General features: G+C 36.1%; 1 protein-coding gene across 1 annotated transcript in view; it reads right to left on the reverse strand.

The window, feature by feature from the left end:
- The window catches only part of SCLT1 (sodium channel and clathrin linker 1), a 252,430-nt gene that overhangs the window by 155,864 nt on the left and 74,979 nt on the right, over positions 1–21,587 (reverse strand). Inside the window, exon 6 of the mRNA XM_060147067.1 lies at positions 4,293–4,428. Coding sequence (XP_060003050.1) covers positions 4,293–4,428 — 136 coding nt within the window. The remainder of the gene's footprint in view (positions 1–4,292; positions 4,429–21,587) is intronic.

Raw genomic sequence — 21,587 nt, forward strand, 5'->3', positions numbered from 1 at the left:
AAGTGTAAGCCATAGAAATTACTGATGAAAACTGTCCCTGGTAAAGTACAAGAGGTTTTTTTCTGACTGCTAAAGTAATAAATGTTTATCATAGAAAATTAGGAAAGTACAGAAAAATAGAGAAAAAAATAAAATTACCTAATATTTTTTAGCACCTGGTAATAAATACTGCTAACATCTGGATATAAACATCTTTATGAATGTTGAATGTAGTCTTGTTTATAAATGTGATTTGGAGGGGAGAATTCTGTATTTTTTTTCTTTAAAAAAACTGGGAAACACATAGTGTGCTGTTTGTATTGTCTATTTTTCACCCGGAATTTTATAATGAGAATTTTTTCAGGTCATTAACTATTCTTTCAATATAGTAATTCTCAAAAGTGATATGGGGACCCTTGAAGAAAAAATTTTGTTCATAATAATATGAAGACATTATTTGCCTTTTTCACTCTCATCCTCTCATGAGTGTACAGTACAGTTTTCCAAAGTTTATATGATGTACTGTGTGATGTTGTCATTGCTCTGATGGCTACCAAAATGCACTCTTATGCTCCCATTTGTTTCTAAAAATGTCTTAGTTTTAATTAGTAATATGATAAATACCCCACACAAAAAAAACCTCTTTGGAGTCCTCAATAATTTTTAAGCATACTGAAGTGGGGTCCTGAAACCAAAACGGTTGAGAAACTTTAAGCTAGCATATAAAAAGCATTATTCTCTTTTTTTCTTTTTTGCATGTACTTTTTAAAAATTGAAGTATAGTTACCTCAGCAAGCTGTTGACAGAATCAAGAAGAAACCTTTATCTCTTTGTCCCTAAAGCCCAAGCTTTTAAATCCCAGGTCAGAGCTAATTCTCTCAGTTTTAGTAAGTAGGTAAGAAGGTGTAGTGAAAAGATATGCATTTTTGGAACAAAATGAGTATACATTTCAAATAAATATACACTTATAAGCTTTAAGGAAACTATTTCTGAGGCATAACATGCATTCAGAAACACACAAATCATAAATTTGTACAGTGAGTGCACCCATGTAACCAGCACCCAGTTCAAGAAAGAGAACATGATTACCAGCAGCTAGAAGCCAGTTGCCCCTTTCTTACAGATACTACAATCCTCCCAAAATAACCTTTATCCTGACTTTTAAAATTATTGATTAGTTTTGCCTAAAATGTATGTAGTTTAAAAATATGTAGACAAAAGCAGAATCTGGAGCCAGAATTTGGGTTGGATTTCTAATTCTGGCTGAATGACCCTGTACAATTCATTTTATTTCCTTAAGACTGCTTTCTTTTCAATAGAATAGTCATAAAAATGCCTCATAACTCAAAAGACTGCAGTTTCCCAAATGTGCCTGATGGTAAGAGTCATCTGGACTACGAAGAAAGCCCAGATTCTCCTAAGCCAGTGGTTCTCAAAGGTCTAGCATCAATACCTTAGAACCTGTGAGAAATGTAAATTACTGAGCCATATCCTAGACTTCTTGAATCAAAAACCTGGGGGAGGGGGTGACAATCTTTATTTCAGTAAGCGCTCGGGTGATTACGATACACACCAAAATTTGAGAACCACTGTACTAATGTATAACGCATCATTTGGAAAAAACACAATGTAAGTGATTCCGCATTTTTAGGTTTTTAAACTACTTCCAATTTTTCACTATCAAAACATTACTATAATGAATATATTTATTCATATATTTTTATACACTGTTTCTTAGGACAGATTCCTAGAATCTATGTGATGTCACCATCTAATTAATTGGTTAAAGGATATGAACATTTCTAGGGCTCTTACTGCCAAACTGCCCTCCAGAAAGATTTTTACAAATCACACTATTATAGGAGAGCAAAATACTCCAAACTAAAAATATTTAATTAGGTACTTGATATTGTACTAGTGCTACTGGCTCCCAAAGCAACTATACTTGAGATACACAGAACCTTTTGCACCTAATTTTAATTCTGCTTTATCATGCTGTTTAGTAATAATAATGATAAAGATGATAAAAATAATAGGTAGATTTATGAACTCACACATGTGCTAGGCATTACCCTATGTGCTTAATGGGGATTCAAAATTTTAATTACCATAAGAACTCCATAAAATAAGAATTATTATAATCTCCATTTATAAATGAAGAAGGTGAAGCACAAAGAAGTTTCCCAAGATCATAGAGCTACAAAGTAGAATGGGGACCAAACTCAAGAAGTTTGGCCCAACTTTTCTTCCAAAAGCTTGTGTGTTTCACAAAAGTAGGAGCCAACATTCTGCACTGTATATGATAAATACTAAGCACAGTGCCTCATATATAATAGACACTGAATAAATATCTGTGGAATGGATGAAGGTATTTGAATCTTCTGTTAAATTCTCTAGACTTATTACTTTAATAAAGCATAATATAATAAAGAATTCTCCCTCTTTCTCTCAATTTTCTACTATAAATTGTATTTTATTGAGTTTTAAATTTATTCAGTTTAGATTCACCTAATCTTCACGCATGACACAAAGGGCTTTCAATCTAGTGATGGATACCAAAACAATTGTATATGTTTTACTAGAACTTAATAATAAATTTAATAAACATGTATGAATAAGTAATAAGCAGAATTAACATCTGACATTACTATTTTATGGATTTATTAACATTTTTCTATTATTCATACTTTATAAAATTGCCAAAACTCTCACTCAGTTAAAATTCCATACTTAATATACAAAATATATTGCAGATATTGTGGCAAAATTTGTTTTTAACAAATCTCCTTTTTCATTTTTGACTGGTAAAACTTGTACCTCACCAAAGCTTCTGTGAAGTAATGATCCAAAATGTAGCAAAAAGGTAGGACCCCATCTTCAGAAAAATAATATGTACCAAGTAAGATGGAGATGGAGAAAGGCAAAGACAGGAGAAGATAGGATGAGAAAGAGGTGAGAAAAGAGAGAACAAGTATGGTTTAAAAAAAAAAAAAGAACAAAATTTAGCAATACAAATTATAGCAACAACAACAAAAAGAAATTATAGCAACAAAAGTACTACAGGGAGATGCTTTTAAGACATAAGATTTGTAGTTTCAAAAAAAGAAAACAAAACAAAAAATGAATACTATCTAGTTTTGCACTCTTCTTTTTATAAATTAAAAAAAATTTGGATTTATTGAGGTATGACTGACAAATAATCATTGTCTATATTGAAGGTGTACTTTTACATATGGTCTGTCACAATATTTTTAAAGAGTAATAAGAAATCCACATTCTGCCACAGCTTTCAAAGGACATATTTAATACCTTGTTAGAAAGCATTTATAAGTTTACATTAATTTTCATTTATTTATATGTCAACATTAATAAATCCTTTCTGAAATACTAGTCTAGAACAGAGTAAAGAACATGCTTTTCTCATTATTTTTGCCTCTATTATTTTTCAAATTCCTTCCCTTTACACATTAAAGAGTTCAGTGCTACATAATGCTCCTTATCAAGGTAGATTCAACCTATCCGATTAACTTAAAATATCACTTTCAAAAGCAAAGAATTCCAAAACCAAATTTACAAGGAATAAAAAAATATGACTTTTCATAGATAATTATAAAATCAAAATTGTAATAAAGTATTTCTAATCCCCATTTATAAAATGAAGAAACTGAGGCACACAGGAAGGTAGAAGAATGGGATTAAAATCCATAAAAGATATGAGATACCTAGGATGCAAAATTGTAAATTAAAATAAAATTCTCTTACATATAACCAAAAAAAATTGTGGTGCTGAAAACAGGATATATAGAATATAGCTTCCCAAATATTTCAATTACCATGAAGGAGGAAAAAAGGAGAAAAAGTATAATTCTAAAAGAAGCATAACTTTAGAAAAATATAATTCTATAATCTTTGAAAATTGAAGAAAACAGTATCAAAAGAAAACACACAAAAACACACACACACACAAAAAAAAGAAAACACAGGAAAATGAAAAATGTAAATTTAGGCAAGTGGATAATTGATTCTTTTCTTTAAAAATTTTCTTTGGCATTAAAATATTTTATAACACTTAAAAAATCATGCCAAAAGAATTATGATTCAGTTAAAATATATACATGGCAACTACATTTATAACATACAGGGAGGGCACATATTATAAGCTTTGTTACCTGTTAACTATTTTGCAAACTGTAGAAAATCATTATGCTAACAATTTCAATATTCTGTTATTATCATTCATAAATAATGATTGACTATAGATTTTTTAGAAACTCTGTTTATTTAGGATATAATTCAATACATATATCACTCACTTGATTGGCCAGTTGTAGTTGTTCTTGAAGATTCCTGACTGTTTCATCATCTGTACATATCTCATTTCCCATCTCTGTGCCAAAGGGAATGGCTTCCAATTGCTTTTCAACAGCATCTTTTAATTCACTGTGCAACCTTTGGAACAAACAGTTAACAATAATCTAATTTTGGTAATAGTAATTATTGTTTCAAGTCAACTAAATAAATATTTGGGTCAAAAAATCACTATTTACACAAAAATCATTTTTAAGTCAACCTCTAAATTTAGAAGTGTTTTAAAACCATTAAATAATGTGCTATAAGAAAAAATATATCACGATTGTGAATGAATTAAATTTGTCATAATTAATTCAAACATACATAATTCAGTTTGTCCTAGGAAGATTTTAATTTTTTAAAGAGGTAAAATTCTGAAATTATACCTTATTAATTGATAAGTCATTCATAAAAAATTTTAAATATGATAATTTCATCTAGTTACTTAAATAGAAAGGGAATTTTAAATCTTGTAGAATTATTGTTAATTTCTTCATTGTGTTTCACAAAACTCATCTGATTTCTCACTCATTCCAGTTTATAAAGCATAGAATAAAATTCTTGATGGTTATGAAATCAAGACTAGAGGATTTACTTGCCAGCACTTTCTTACATAAGCTTGACCATAACTCTGAAAGCCTTAAATTCAACTTGAACCTTACATTAAAGTAAATTACAAGTATTTCATGCTTTGAAAATACACCAAAAAAAAAAAAAAAAGCATAGAAAGGTTCAACTTAAAAGACTGATTAGGTGTTTATGTCAAAATGATGTACTCTTAGAAGGAAAAATGTTTTTTAATATCAGAAAAACTTAGAAACACTGAATTTATATAATTATAACCAGAAAACATTATTTATAATAAACACATCTCAAAGTAAAAATTTCCCAAAGGAATTGCATCCATCTCTCCAAAATAATTTAAACAGAATTATCTACTAATACTACAATCTCCATTGAAACTAGAAAAACGCAATCTTAAATCTTAAAACATATTTATTGAAAACAAAGTTCATCAAATAAGTCACAAGACAATAACCTCAGGTACCAGTGGGGCAAGGGGAGAGGGGAAAGGTGGTATAGGGATACTGGATTAAGAAGTACAAATTATTAGATATAAAATAAGCTAAGAAGATATGTTGTACAACACAGGGAATATAGGCAATATTTTATCATAACTATAAATGGAGTATAACTTTTAAATATTGTGAAACACTATATTGTACATCTGTAACTTATATAATAATGTACAGCAACTATACTTCAATTAAAAAAACACAAAAACTAAACAAAAAAAAAGAACCCTTAATAGTTACAGGCATATTGCCTATACCCAAACTGCCTGAATTTGAAACCAGTATCTCATTTCATTAGCTATGTGACTTTGGACAAGTTCCTTAACCTCGTTTGGCCTCAGTTTCCCAATCTGTAAAATGTAAATGTCACCTATTGCTTATTCTCTTCTGGAATTTTTTTTTTAACTATTCTGTACAGTATTTCTCTCTTTCTCAGTCTCAGCGGAATTTTCATCTCTCCAAACTTTAACTTTTGGAATTTAGTCCTTGGATGGCTTTCATCAATGTGTAATAGTTTTTGGCACACAGGTCTTGTGCCTCTTTAGGTAGGTTTATTCCTAGCTATTTTATTCTCTTTGATGTGAAGGTAAATTGGGGTTGTTTCCTTAATTTATCTTTCTGATACTTCATTGTTAGTGTATAGAAATGCAACAGATTTCTGTATGTTAACTTTGTACCCTAAAACTTTACTGAATTCATTAATGAGCTCCTTTAGTTTTCTGGTGGTATCTTTAGGATCTTCTATGTATAGTAGACATTTTACCTCTTCCCTTCTGATTTGGATACCTTTTACTTCTTTTTCTTGTCTGATAGCTGTGGCTAGGTCTTCCAATACTATGTTGAATAAAAGTGGTAAGAGTGGGCATCCTTGTCTTGTACCTAGATTGTACATCTCTAGGTATTTATCCATTTCTTCTTGGTTCTCCATTTTATTGGTGTATAACTGTTCACAGTAATGTCTTATGATCTTTCATATTTCTGTATTGTCAGTACAGAAATATGAATCTGTAACTTCTCTTTCATTTCTGATTTTATTTGGGTCCTTTCTTTTTCTTAATGACTCTGGCTAAAGGTTTATCAATTTTGTTTATCTTTTCAAGGAACCAGAGCTTAGTTTCACTGATTTTCTCTATTTTTTTAAAGTCTCTATTACATTTTTTTCTGCTCTGATCCTTTTCTTCTACTAACTTTGGGGGTTTTATTAGTTCTTTTTCTAGTTCCTCTAGGTGTAAGGTTAGATTGTTTATTTGAGATTTTTCTTACTTCCTTAGGTAGGCCTATATTGCTAGAAACTTCCCTCTGAGAACAGCTTTTCCTGCTTCCCAAAGCTTTTCCACTATTCTATTTCTATTTTAATTTGACTCCAGGTATTTTCTGACTTCCTGTTTGATTTCTTCAGTGACCCAATGGTTGTTTAGTAGCATACTGCTTAGCCTCCATTGTTTTTTTTTTTTTGGTAGTTTTTTCATTGTAGTTTATTTCTAGTCTCATAGCGTTGTGATTGTAAAAGATGTTTAATATAATTTCAATATTCTTAAATTTACTGAGACTTATTTTGTGGCCTAGTATGTGCTCTATCCTGGAAAATGTTCTATATGTAGTTGAATGTTTATTCTGTTGCTTTTGGGATGGAATGTTTTATACATACATATATATATACATAGATGTACATATAAATAAAGTCTATCTGATGTAAGGCTAGTGTTTCCTTATTGATTTTCTGTCTGGATGCATGATCTTCCATTGATGTAAGTTGGGTGTTAAAGTCCCATATTATTATTGTGTAACTCAACACAATTTCTCCCTTTATGTCTACTTATATTTGATCTACATATTTAGGTGCTCCTAAGTTGGGACATAAATATTTACAATTATTATATATTGTTGGATTGATCCCATTATCATTATGTAATGTCCTTCTCTGTCTCTTGTAACAGTTTTTGTTTTAAACTCTATTTTGTCTGATATGAGAATTGCTACCCCAGCTTTCTTTTTGTTTTCATTTGCATGGAAAACTTCTTTCCATACTCTCACTTTCCATCTCTGTGTCTTTAGATCTAAAATGAGTTTCTTCTAGGAAGCATATATATAGTTCTTCTTTCTGTATCCATTCAGTCACTCTAAGTCTTTTGATTGGAGCATTTAGTCCAATACATTTAAAATAATTATTGATATGTATGTACTTACTGTCATTTTGTTCATTGTTTCTGCTTCTTTCTGTGGTTCTCTCTTCTTCCTTTTTTTTTGCTCTGTATCCTTGTGATCTAATGGATGACTATCTTTAGTGCTAGAGTTTATAATTTGGTGTTTAGATTCCTTTTTTTGCATATCTATTACAGATTTTTGGTTTGTGGTTACAATGAGGTTCATATATAACTATATTTATAAAGATATATATATATAATAAATAATATATATTTTAAATTTATTCATATATGATTTTAAGTTGATGATCCCTTAAGATCAAACCATTCTGACAACCCTGAATTTTTAAAATCCCCTGCCATGTTTAATGTTTTTGATACATTTTATATCTTTTTGTGGGGTGTATCCCTTAAATACTCGTTGTGGAAATAGATGTTTTTACTACTTTTGTCTTTTAACCTTCCTACTAGCTTTATAAGTGGATGATCTATTTTACTGTATGTTTGTCTTTACCAATCAGATTTTTCTTTACACAGTTTTCCTATTTCTAGTTGTAGTCCTTTCCACTTAGAAAAGTCCCTTTAATATCTCCTGTAAAGCTGGTTAGTGGTGCTGAATTCTGTAGCTTTTGCTTGTCTGTAAAACTCTTTATCTCTCCTTCAAATTTGAATGATAGCCTTGCTGAGTAGAGTATTCTTGGTTGGTATGTTCATCAATTTGAATCAATTGTGCCAATCCCTTCTGCTCACAAAGTTGCTGCTGAAAAGTCAATTGATAGCCTTATGGGAGTTCCCCTGTATGCTACCAGTTGCTTTTCCCTTGCTTCTTTTAAGATTCTCTCTTTACCTTTAATTTTTGCCATTTTAATTACAATGTGTCTTGGTGTGGACTTCTTTGGATTCATTTTCTTTGGGACTCTCTGTGCTGCCTGGAACTGCATGTCTACTTCCTTTCCATGGTCAGGAAAGTTTTCAGCTATTATTTCTCCAAATAACTCCTCTGCCCTTTTCTATTTCCTCCTTCTGGGACTCCTGTATTTTGAATGTTATTATGCTTGATGTTGTCCCAGAGGTCTCTTAAACTGTCCTCTTTTTAAAAAAACTCTTTTTTTCTTTTTTTGTTCAGTTTGGGTGATTTCTTCTACTTTGTCATCCAGTTCACTCATCTGTTCCTCTGTATCATATACTCTACTGTTAATTCCTTCTAGTGTATTTTTTATTTCAGTTATTATCTTCTTCAGCTCTGTTTACTTCTTTATATTTTTTAACTATTTGTTAGAAACTTCTAACTTCTCACTGTGTTCATTCATTCTTCTCCTGAGTTCACTGAGCACCTTTTTATTTCATAGAAAATTGTTTATTTCACTTACAGTTTCACATTTATCAGCACAGAGTTACACAGTTTTCTCTAAACATTTTCAAGTGTCTGTATTTCTCATTTTGTGATTATTTTACAAACTCAAATGTACGTATTTAGTTTATAATAAAGATAACATCACATCAGTGGAGAAAGGAAAGATGATTAGAAAATAAAACTGACAGATATTTATAAGAGAAAGCAAATATTTTGAATATAAGGTGAATATGTACTTACATGTTTTTTTTTTTTACAACACAGGCTTTATTAATTGTGATTTATCTGTATTAAATGTAATTGTATCAAATTTTAGCTTCTGCCAGAGTGAATTTTCTTTTTTTTTAAAAAACATCTTTATTGGAGTTTAATTGCTTTACAATGGTGTGTTAGTTTCTGCTGTATAACGAAGTGAATCAGCTATACAAATACATATATCCCCATATCCCCTCCCTCTTGCATCTCCCTCCCACCCTCCCTATCCCATCCCTCTAGGTGGACACAAAGCACTGAGCTGCACTGAGCATCTTTATTATCATTCTTTTGAACTCTTTACCAGGTAGATTGCTTATCTCCACTTGGCTTAGTTCTTCTGGGGTTTTGTCTTCATTTGGAAAATATTCCTTCCCTCCTCGTTCTGTCTAATTTTCCATGTTTATTTCTAAGTATTAAGTAGGTCAGTTATGTTTCCAGGTGTTGGAGAAGTGGTCTTAAGTAAGAGACATCCTATGGGGCCCAGCAGCACTTGACCCCATATGTGGGCTGTGTGGGCCCTTCTGTGTGATGAGGCTGACTACTCTCGGCACACTGGTAGACAAGGCTCATCTCTAGGCTGGTTGGCTGCAATGCCCTGCCTTGCATGGTGGCTGCTGGCCTGCTGGTGGGCAGGCCAGATTTCAGCATGGTTGGATGCACAGGCTGGGAGGTCCTTGGGTAGATGCTGGCCCACTAGTGGGCAGTACTGGGTTCTGGTACAGCTGGTCGCATGACCTGGCAGGGGGGTGGGTCTCAGCCCAGTGGTATACAGATCTGGTTCCCTGGGTGCTGGCTGTGGGACCCAGGGGGTCCAGTGCTGGTGTCAGCCTACTGGTGGGTGGGGCCACATCCTAATGAAGCTGGCTCTGGGACTCTGGAGATTCTGGGGCTGGTCCTGGCTAGCTGATGGGCAGCGCTGGGTCCTGTTGTGGCTGGCAGCAAGGCCAGGGGTGTTCCAAGGCTGGTTCTGACCTGATGGTGGGTAGAGTTGAGCCCCAGGGTACCTGGGTGTGGCTGTTGGGGAGGCCTGGGGTTGGTTCTGGTCCACTAGTGGGTGGAGCCAGGTCCCTGCAAGGCTGGCTGCTCTCCTGGGAGGTCCTGGAACTGGAGCTTATCTGCTGTTGGGCAGGCAGGCCCCCAGTGCTAGTAGACTAGAGGGAGGACTCCAAAATGGCACTTGCCAGCACCAGTGTCCTCATGGTAGAATGAACTCCCCAAAATGGCTGTTGCCAATGTCATCAGGAAGTCCCAGTTGCCCCGCCTCTCTAGGAGACTCTACGAGATCAGCAAGTGGGTCTTATCAGCCTCCTTCAAATTGCTGTCTCAGTTCTGGGACTCAGAGCATGTGAGATTTTGTGTGTGTGCTTTAACAGTGGAGTTTCTGCTTCCTACAGTCCTCTGGCTCTCCCATATGCAAGTCCTGCTGGCTTTCAAAGCCGCACGTTTTGAGGGCCTGTCTTTCTAGTGCAGGACCCTCAGCTTGGGAGCCTGATGTGGGGCTTGGACCCCTCACTCCTTAGGGAGAACTTCTGTGATTGTGATTATCCTCCCATCTGTGGGTCACCTACATGAAAGTGCAGGTCTTGACTACATTATGTCTCTGGCCCCTCCTACCCATCTTGTTTTGGTTCTTTCCTTATATCTTAAGCTGTGAAAAATCTTTTCTGCTAGTCTTCAAGTTATTCTCATTGATAGCTGCTCTGTAAATAGTTGTAATTTTGGTGTGCCTAGAGGAGGAGGTGAGTTCAGGGTCTTTGTACTCCATCACCTTGGACACACCTTGCAAGGTCATTTTTATAGTCCTGCACTGTCATGCAAAGCAAGGACCACCTATATGCATCAGTAGTTTATTTTTGTTTTAGTATCGGAAGTATTTGGGGTAGCGGTGTTTAATTTTGCAATTTGCAATCCTGCTGTCTCTTGCCTGATGTACCCTAATTCTCCAAATGTTTCATAATTTTGGGTTTAGTTTGCTGTTCTTTTCCTAACCTGTTCAGCAAATTCTTAGAGTCCACTGATTTTCAGACTTCTTTTCTAATATATGCACTTAAGAGTATGGATTTCCCTCTAAGAATGGCCTTAACTGCAACCCACAGTTTTTATGCTGTATTTTCACTATCAGTTGAAAATATTCTCCAGCTTTCATGGTTAATTCCTTGACCTATGAGTAATATTTAAAAGCATACTGCTTAATTAGAAACAGCTGGGAATTTTCTGATTCCTTTTTTCTTTTCTTTCTTTCTTTTTTTTTTTAAAAAAACCTGATTTCTAGGGGCTTCCCTGGTGGTGCAGTGGTTGGGAATCCGCCTGCCAATGCAGGGGACACGGGTTCGAGCCCTGGTCTGGGAAGATCCCACATGCCACGGAGCAACTGGGCCCGTGAGCCACAACTACTGAGCCTGCACGTCTGGAGTCTGTGCTCCGCAACGGGAGAGGCCGTGATAGTGAGAGGCCCGTGCACAGCGATGAAGAGTGGCCCCTGCTCGCTGCAACTAGAGAAAACCCACGCACAGAAATGAAGACCCAATACAGCCAAAAATAAATAAATAAATTTATAAAAAAACCCACACTGATTTCTAATACAATTTTCACTGTTATTAAGGAACAGAATCTGAGTACTTAAAAAATCTGAGAGTTCTTTTCTTTTTTCCTTTAAATATTTATTTATTTATTTTGGCTGCGCCAGGTCTTAGTTACGGCACACAGGATCTTCGTCGTGGAAGACTGCAGCATGTAGACTTCTTGGTTGCAGCATGCAGACTTCTTAGTTGCAGCACGCCAACTCTTAGTTGCGGCACGCATGTGGGATCTAGTTCCCCGACCAGGGATTGAACCAGGGCCCCCTGCATTGGGAGTGCAGAGTCTTACCCACTGGACCACCAGGGAAGTCCCGAGAGCTACTTTCTGGATTTGTCAATTTTGGAAATGTTTTACGTGTACTTAAAAAGAATATGTATTTTGAAGGTATTAGGTATTTGTCTGTTAAGTAGGTTTGTTAATTGCATGGTTCAAATATTATTTTTTTAGTTCTTGTTTTAATTACTGAGGAGCAATATGTTTATATTTCCTGCTATCTAGTGGATTTGTCTGTTTTGCCATTCAATGCTATCACTGAATTTTTATAATCTAGAAAAACAGAAAAATTGAAATTTTCTATTCTGAGGCTTTGTTACTGGGTACTTGCAAATTTTTTTTAAATAAATAAATTTAGGGCTTCCCTGGTGGCGCAGTGGTTGAGAGTCCGCCTGCCGATGCAGGGGACACGGGTTCGTGCCCCGGTTGGGGAAGATCCCACATGCCGCGGAGCGGCTGGGCCCGTGAGCCGTGGCCGCTGAGCCTGCGCGTCCAGAGCCTGGGCTCCACAACGGGAGAGGCCACAACAGTGAGAGGCCCGCGTACCACAAAAAAAATAAAATAATAAAAAAAAATAAAAATAAATAAATAAATAAATAAATTTATTTATATATTTATTTATTTTTGGCTGCATTGGGTCTTCATTGCTGTGTGCAGGCTTTCTCTAGTTGCGGCAAACGGGGGCTACTCTTTGTTGTGGTGCACAGGCTTCTCATTGCGGTGGCTTCTCCTGTTGCAGAGCATGGGCTCTAGGCGTGCGGGCTTCAGTAGTTGTGGCACGCAGGCTCAGCAGTTGTGGTGTACAGGCTTAGTTGCTCCGCAGCATGTGGGATCTTCCCAGACCAGGGCTTGAACCCACGTCCCCTGCATTGGCAAGTGGATTCTTAACCACTGTGCAACCAGGCAAGTCTCTGGGTACTTGCAAATTTAAAACTGTTATATCTTTTATCATTATGAAATACCCCTATTTATAATATTCTCTTCTTGCACTAAAGTCTACTATGTCTGATATTACCAGCTTTCTTTTGGTTAGCACTGCATGGTTTATCTATTTTCCATCCTCTTATTTGCAATCATTCAATATTCTTATATTTAAAAAATTTGTCTGATAAGAAATACACACTATAACTGGTTTCTTTTTTAATCTCCTCTGATAAATCACTGTCTTTCAATTACAGCATTTAGTACATTGAAGTTCAATGTAATTACTAATGTATTTGAGTTTATATCTACTATCTTAGTATTTACTTTCTATTTGCCCTGTCCATTATGATTTTTCTCTCCTTTCATGCTTTCTTTTGGTTTTTTTTTTTATTACTTCATTTTTCTACTCTATTTTCGTGGTTGGCAGTTACATGGTTGGCAGTTACATTATCATGGTTGGCAGCTGGCTTTACTTTTAAAGATTAAAACATGCATCACTGAGTTATCAAACTCTAACATAAATTAGTATTATATTTCTTTTGGGTAATGCCAGAACCTAAGAATATTTTAACTCCAAATGCCCTTTCCCTAAATTTATGATATTGCTGTCTTATATTTAATTTTCTACAGATATTTTAGAGACATTATTATTGTTTTAGAATAGCTGATGTTCATTAGATGTTCTCCCATGGGCAGCATTTCCTGTAATTCTAAGCTTTCATCTGGGATTATTTTCTTTTTGTAGAATATCTTTTTAATTTTCTTTAATTTTGCTAATGATAATGCTCTCAATTTCTTTTCATCTGACCTTTCTTCTGATGGATATTTCACTGGGTAAAGAATTCTACATTGACAGTTTCTCTTTAAGCACTTTAAAAATATTCCACTGTCTCCTGATTTCCAGTATCTCTGTTGAGAAGTCAGTTAATCTCTTATTGCGGCTAGATAATAAGACAAGCTCTTTCTGCTGTTAAGTTTTTTCTTTTTCTTTGGTTTTCTTTGATTTTATAATAACGTACCTAGGTACAGTACTTTTGTATTATCCTGCTTATGACGCATGGTGTGTTCTTAATCTGTGGATTGATGTCTCTCTGCCGTCTCTTTCTGGGACTCAAGCTATATGACTTTTAGCTGTTTTCACTATTCCCCATATCTCTTAGTTTTTATTTATTTATTTATTTTGTTCTGCATTTTCTATCCCCTTCTCTCTCTGACCTTCATTCTGAATATTTTCTTCTGACTTGGGTTGCATTCCATTAATTCTCTCTTCAGTTATGTCTCATTTCCATTATTACTGCAATTTTCAGTTCTAGAATTTCTATTTGGTTCTTTAAGAGTTTTTAGTTCTCTTATAGAAATTCTCAAAATTGTGTCTTATTTCATTGAACATAGTGCATAGTTATTTTAAAGACCAAACCGTGGATCTGTTTCTATTGTATACTATTTTTTTTATGATTTTTTAACCATGTTGTCTTCAATCTTCCCATTACCAGTCCTTTTTACACCAGATATGAGCCAGATATCACAAGTAAAAAAATACAGAGATATTCTGAGGCCTAGAAATGATGTTAACTTCCTCTAAAAGTCTTCCTTTTCTTTTTTCAGGTGGGGAGGGGTATTATCAATCCCTGATCATGTCATTTATAACATCATGTTGTATCAAACATCAGAGTCATGTTTTAGATCTTTTCAGGACTAGTCTGTTTTGGGGGAGTCACTCTTACTTCAAAGCCTGGATGTTCCTGAGCCACCTACCCTCAAGTCTGATGGGCTCTGAATTCCAATTTTTATTTCTCTAGCTCCATGAATTTGTTTCGAGCTCTGCTCAGTTTTCAACCACTCTTCGCCTCTTCTGACATCGGGAGATATGTTTAAGGGAAAGTAACCCCAAATGCAGGCTCATATCCCTGGATTTCTTTCTTTTCCTGGTCTTTACCCTACAATTCTACACTGACTCCAATTCACTTTAAACAAATTTGATTTTTGTCAAATTTCTGTCAAGATTTTCTAGTTTTTGTCCAGATTCTCTAGTTTTCTCAGAAGGAGTCTCTTGCCATCACTCTAAACAAAACTATCTAACTTATTTTCAGTTAATTAAAAATGTTCTGAGTACCAGTTTGGCTGCATCTCACTAGTTTGATATGCTATTTATTTTATGCAGTTTTTAATTTTAGTTTTCCTCTTTATCTCAGTAGTTGAAAATGTAGTTAAAAGAAATTCTTTACACTCACTTCTTGTTATTTCTAATTTATTGTAGGTGTGATTTATGTTTAATTTGTATGTATGTATGTGGTGGGGAGGGTCTGCAGCCCATGTCTATGTAAATGTTTCATGGGTCTTGAAAAACACAGTATATTCCTATTGGTTTATATATGAGTAGTATAAACAGAAAACTATACACACATATACTCAAACTTGTTCTTTACTCTTTATATCTTTTACCTTCCTGTTTATTTTTGCCCTTGTTTTCTTTGAAGTATTATCTAGTTGCAATAATATATTTATAAATATTAAGTAAATACATGTTATCTAATTCTCCAAAGATCTTAGCAGTATAATTAAGAAAATAAAGCCATTTAAGTACTGCAAAGGTTTAAGGAATTAGTCTTTTTCAAAGCATTATTTTTTATGTATGGCTACCAAACCTTGAAAATTAGATATCAATAACTGTAGTACGTTCAACAAACATTTGAAGAGATATTATGGACAGGATAGTAAGATAGTTGTGGTCCTAGCTGTATTTATTCAAATATATAATCAAGTCAAAACATAAGAACTGTAAGAAAATAAAGAGGAGAAAGTTCCATCATATTTGGTTGGCTTCACAGTAAGAGGAGAAATGAAGAGAAATCACACAAAGCTTTGTAGAAGTAAACAGTGTTACCCTTATTAGTAACACTAGTGGCACCACATTTCTCTGCATAGGTGCTTTATCTGCAGCCACCATCAACTAGCTGATCTCTATTTTCTAGTGCAAATGTAAAAAAAAAAAGTCAATCTTATTGGTTTAGTTAACTGTAGAACTGTTTTGCTGAAAGAAATGATAATATAGACCACAATTAGGAAGCTGGACAATCAGGAAGTGGCTACACCAACCGTGGGTTCTAGGATCACACCTCTTTAGCCGAGATCCTGGGGTCAGGAAGTAACTGCCAGAGCTGTTGCCTGCAGGAACACCCTGACTTAGCTCTGACAGAAGCGGCTGCCAGAACTACTGGCTCTAGAGACACTCTACACTTGTTAGAGTCTCATCCACAAAAACAGCTTCTCCTCCTATTTATCTCCTAATTTAGGTCTCTTACATGTGTTTATCATTAGCAGAACCTAATTCCTACCCTGAACTAGTTTTTAGTTTTCAAGCTTTTGCAGTACAAGGTATACAAAAAGGAGGTTGGAACAGATGTTAAACCAATCTACTATACCTGCCATAAACTATTATTATAATTGTATAATTTAATTAAATGTGAACCAAAGTGAAAAAAATAAAAATACAAGAGACTTGGGGTTTTTTCTATGAAACACAGACTGAATATGAAAGGCTCAGTAAAGATGAGTTGTTAAATAGCTGCTGTTGAATTAGAGGTAGGTAAAATAATTATAATACTCAGAAAATTTATAAAATCACAGAGGATCAAAAGGTGATCAAAAGGATCTCTAAGTTCTCACTCTTCTTCAAAGAAACTGAAACTGGAAATTATAAAGAATGAATTGACAACTAGGAAGATGGCGGAAGAGTAAGACGGGGAGATCACCTTCCTCCCCACAGATACATCAGAAATATATCTACACGTGGAACAACTCCTACAGAACACCTACTGAACGCTGGCAGAAGACCTCAGACCTCCCAAAAGGCAAGAAACTCCCCATGTACCTGGATAGGGCAAAAGAAAAAACAATAAACAGAGACAAAAGAATAGGGACGGGACCTGCACCAGTGGGAGGGAACCGTGAAGGAGAAAAGGTTTCCACACACTAGAAGCCCATTCACGGGCGGAGATTGCGGGTGGCAGAGCGGGGAAGCTTTGGAGCCACGGAGGAGAGCACAGCAACAGGGGTGCGGAGGGCAAAGCGGAGAGATTCCCGCACAGAGGATCGGTGCCGACCAGCAGTCACCAGCCCGAGACGCTTCTCTGCTCACACGCCTAGGCAGGCGGGGTCTGGGAGCTGAAGCTCCAGCTTCGGTCAGAGTGCCGGGAGAGGACTGGGGTTGGCAGCGTGAACACAGCCTGAAGGGGTTAGTGCACCACGGCTAGCCGGGAGGGAGTCCGGGGAAAAGTATGGACCTGCTGAAGAGGCAAGAGACTTTTTCTTCCCTCTGTTTCCTGGTGCGCAAGGAGAGGGGATTAAGAGCGCTGCTTAAAGGAGCTCCAGAGACGGGTGCGAGCCGCGGCTAACAGCGCAGACCCCAGAGACGGGCATGAGACGCTAAGGCTGCTGCTGCCGCCACCAAGAAGCCTATGTGCAAGCACAGGTCACTATCCACACCTCCCTTCTGGGGAGCCTGTGCAGCCCGCCACTGCCAGGGTCCCGGGATCCAGGGACAACTTCCCCGGGAGAACGCACGGTGTGCCTCAGGCTGGTGTAATGTCACGGCGGCCTCTGCCGCTGCAGGCTCGCCCCACACTCCGTGCACCTCCCTCTCCCGGGCCTGAGTGAGCCAGAGTCCCTGAATCAGCTGCTCCTTTAACCCCGTCCTGAGCAAAGAACAGACGCCCTCTGGCGACCTACATGCAGATGCGGGGCCAAATCCAAAGGTGAGCCCCGGGAGTTGTGCGAACAAAGAAGAGAATGGGAAATCTCGCCCAGCAGCCTCAGGAGCAGCGGATTAAATCTCCACAATCAACTTGATGTACCCTGCATCAGTGGAATACCTGAATAGACAACGAATCATCCCAAATTGAAGAGGTGGACTTTGAGACCAAGATTTATTATTTTTTCCCCTTTTCCTTTTTGTGTGTATGTGTATGCTTCTGTGTGAGATTTTGTCTGTAAAGCTTTGCTTTCATTATTTCTCCTGTCCATCTGTATTTTTTTTTTTACTTTTGAAAAAAATTTTATCTTAATAATTATATTTTATTTTAATAACTTTATTTTATTTTATCTTACTTTATTTTATTTTATCCTCTTTTCCTTCCTTCCTCCCTCCCTCCCTTCCTTCCTTCTTTTTCTCCCTTTTATTCGGAGCCATGTGGATGAAAGGCTCTAGTTATTGCAGCCAAGAGTCAGTGCTGTGCCTCTGAGGTGGGAGAGCCAATTTCAGGACACTGGTCCATAAGCGACCTCCCAACTCCACATAATATCAAACAGCAAAAATCTCCCAGAGATCTCCATCTCAACACCAACACCCAGCTTCAGTCACCGACCACCAAGCTACAGTGCTGGACACCCTATGCCAAACAACTAGAAAGACAGGAACACAACTCCACCCATTATCAGACAGGCTGCCTAAAATCATAATAAGGCCACAGACACCCGAAAAACACACCACAAGACGTGGACCTGCCCACCAGAAAGACAAGATCCAGCCTCATCCACCAGAACACAGGCACTAGCCCCCTCTACAAGGAAGCCTACACAACCCACTGAACCTACTATAGCCACTGGGGACAGACACCAAAAACAATGGAAACTACGAACCTGCAGCCTGCAAAGAGGAGACCCCAAACACAGTAAGATAAGCAAAATGAAAAGACAGAAAAACACACAGCAGATGAAGGAGCAAGATGAAAACCCACCAGACCTAACAAATGAAGAGGAAATAGGCAGTCTACCTGAAAAAGAATTCAGAATAATGATAGTAAAGATGATCCAAAATCTTGGAAATAGAAGAGACAAAATGCAAGAAACATTTAACAAGGACCCAGAAGAACTAAAGATGAAACAAACAATGATGAACAACACAATAAATGAAATTAAAAGTACTGTAGAAGGGATCAATAGCTGAATAACTGAGGCAGAAAAACGGATAAGTGACCTGGAAGATAAAATAGTGGAAATAACTACTGCAGAGCAGAATAAAGAAAAAAGAATGAAAAGCACTGAGAACAGTCTCAGAGACCTCTGGGACAACATTAAACGCACCAACATTCGAATTATAGGGGTCCCAGAAGAAGAAAGGAAAAAGAAAGGGATTGAGAAAATATTTGAAGAGATTATAGTTGAAAACTTCCCTAATATGGGAAAGGAAATAGTTAATCAACTCCAGGAAGCACAGAGAGTCCCATACAGGATAAATCCAAGAAGAAACATGCCAAGACACATATTAATCAAACTGTCAAAAATTAAATACAAAGAAAAATATTAAAAGCAGCAAGGGAAAAACAACAAATAACATACAAGGGAATCCCCATAAGGTTAACAGCTGATCTTTCAGCAGAAACTCTGCAAGCCAGAAGGGACTGGCAGGACATATTGAAAGTGATGAAGGAGAAAAACCTGCAACCAAGATTACTCTACCCAGCAAGGATCTCATTCAGATTTGATGGAGAAATTAAAACATTTACAGACAAGCAAAAGCTGAGAGAGTTCAGCACCACCAAACCAGCTTTACAACAAATGCTAAAGGAACTTCTCTAGGCAAGAAACACAAGAGAAGGAAAAGACCTACAATAACAAACTCAAAACAATTAAGAAAATGGGAATAGGAACATACATATCGATAATTACCTTAAATGTAAATGGACTGAATGCTTCCACCAAAAGACACAGATTGGCTGAATGGATACAAAAATAGACTTTAAAATAAAGACGATTACAAGAGACAAAGAAGGACACTACAAAATGATCAAGGGATCGATCCCAGAAGAAGATATAACAATTGTAAATTTTTATGCACCCAACATAGGAGCACCTCAATACATCAGGCAAATACTAACAGCCATAAAAGGGGAAATCGACAGTAACATATTCATAGTAGGGGACTTTAACACCCCACTTTCACCAATGGACAGATCATCCAAAATGAAAATAAAAAAGTAAACAAAAGCGTTAAATGACACATTAAACAAGATTGACTTAATTGATATTTATAGGACATTCCATCCAAAAACAACAGAATACACATTTTTCTCAAGTGCTCATGGAACATTCTCCAGGATAGATCATATCATGGGTCACAAATCAAGCCTTGGTAAATTAAGAAAATTGAAAGTGTATCAAGTATCTTTTCTGAACACTACGCTATGAGACTAGATAGCATTACAGGAAAATATCTGTATAAAAATACAAACACATGGAGGCTAAACAATACAGTACTTAAAAATGAAGTGATCACTGAAGATATGAAAGAGGAAATCAAAAAATACCTAGAAACAAATGACAATGGAGACACGATGACCCAAAACCTATGGGATGCAGCAAAACCAGTTCTAAAAGGGAAGTTTATAGCAATACAATCCTACCTTAAGAAACAGGAAACATCTAGAATAAACAACCTAACCTTGCACCTAAAGCAATTAGAGAAAGAAGAACCAAAAAACCCCAAAGTTAGCAGAAGGAAAGAAATCATAAAGATCAGATCAGAAATAAATGAAAAAGATACGAAGGAAACAATAGCAAAGATCAATAAAACTAAAAGCTGGTTCTTTTAGAAGATAAACAAAATTGATAAACGATTAGCCAGACACATCAAGAAAAAAAGGGAGAAGACTCAAATCAATAGAATTAGAAATGAAAAAGGAGAAGTAACAACTGACACTGCAGAAATACAAAAGATCATGAGAGATTACTACAAGCAACTCTATGCCAGTAAAATGGACAACCTGGAAGAAATGGACAAATTCTTAGAAATGCACAAGCTGCCAAGATTGAATCAGCAGGAAATAGAAAATATGAACAGAGCAATCACAAGCACTGAAATTGAAACTGTGATTTAAAATCTTCCAACAAACAAAAGCCCAGGACCAGATGGCTTCACAGGCAAATTCTATCACACATTTAGAGAAGAGGTAACACCTATCTTTCTCAAACTTTACCAAAATATAGCAGAGGGAGGAACACTCCCAAATTCATTCTATGAGGCCACCATCACCCTGATACCAAAACCAGAAAAGGATGTCACCAAGAAAGAAAACTACAGGCCAATATCACTGATGAACATAGATGCAGAAATCCTCAACAAAATACTAGCAAACAGAATCCGACAGCACATTAAAAGGATCATACACCATGATCAAGTGGGGTTTATTCCAGGAATAAATGCAAGAATTCTTCAATATACGCAGATCAATCAATGTGATACACCATATAACAACTTGAAGGAGAAAAACCATATGGTCATCTCAATAGATGCAGAGAAAGTTCGACAAAACTCAATACCAATTTATGATTAAAAAAACCCTGCAGAAAGTAGGCATAGAGGGAACTTTCCTCAACATAATAAAGGCCATATATGACAAACCCACAGCCAACATCATCCTCAATGGTGAAAAACTGAAAGCATTTCAACTAACATTAGGAACAAGACAAGGTTGCCCACTCTCACCACTATTATTCAACACAGTTTTGGAAGTTTTGGCCACAGTAATCAGAGAAGAAAAGGAAATAAAAGAATCCAAATCTGAAAAGAAGAAGTAAATCTGTCACTGTTTGCAGATAACATGATATAATACATAGAGAATCCTAAAGATGCTACCAGAAAACTACTAGAGCTAA

The sequence above is a fragment of the Lagenorhynchus albirostris genome, chromosome 4 (assembly GCF_949774975.1).
Source record: "Lagenorhynchus albirostris chromosome 4, mLagAlb1.1, whole genome shotgun sequence".
Taxonomy (NCBI): Eukaryota; Metazoa; Chordata; class Mammalia; order Artiodactyla; family Delphinidae; genus Lagenorhynchus; species Lagenorhynchus albirostris.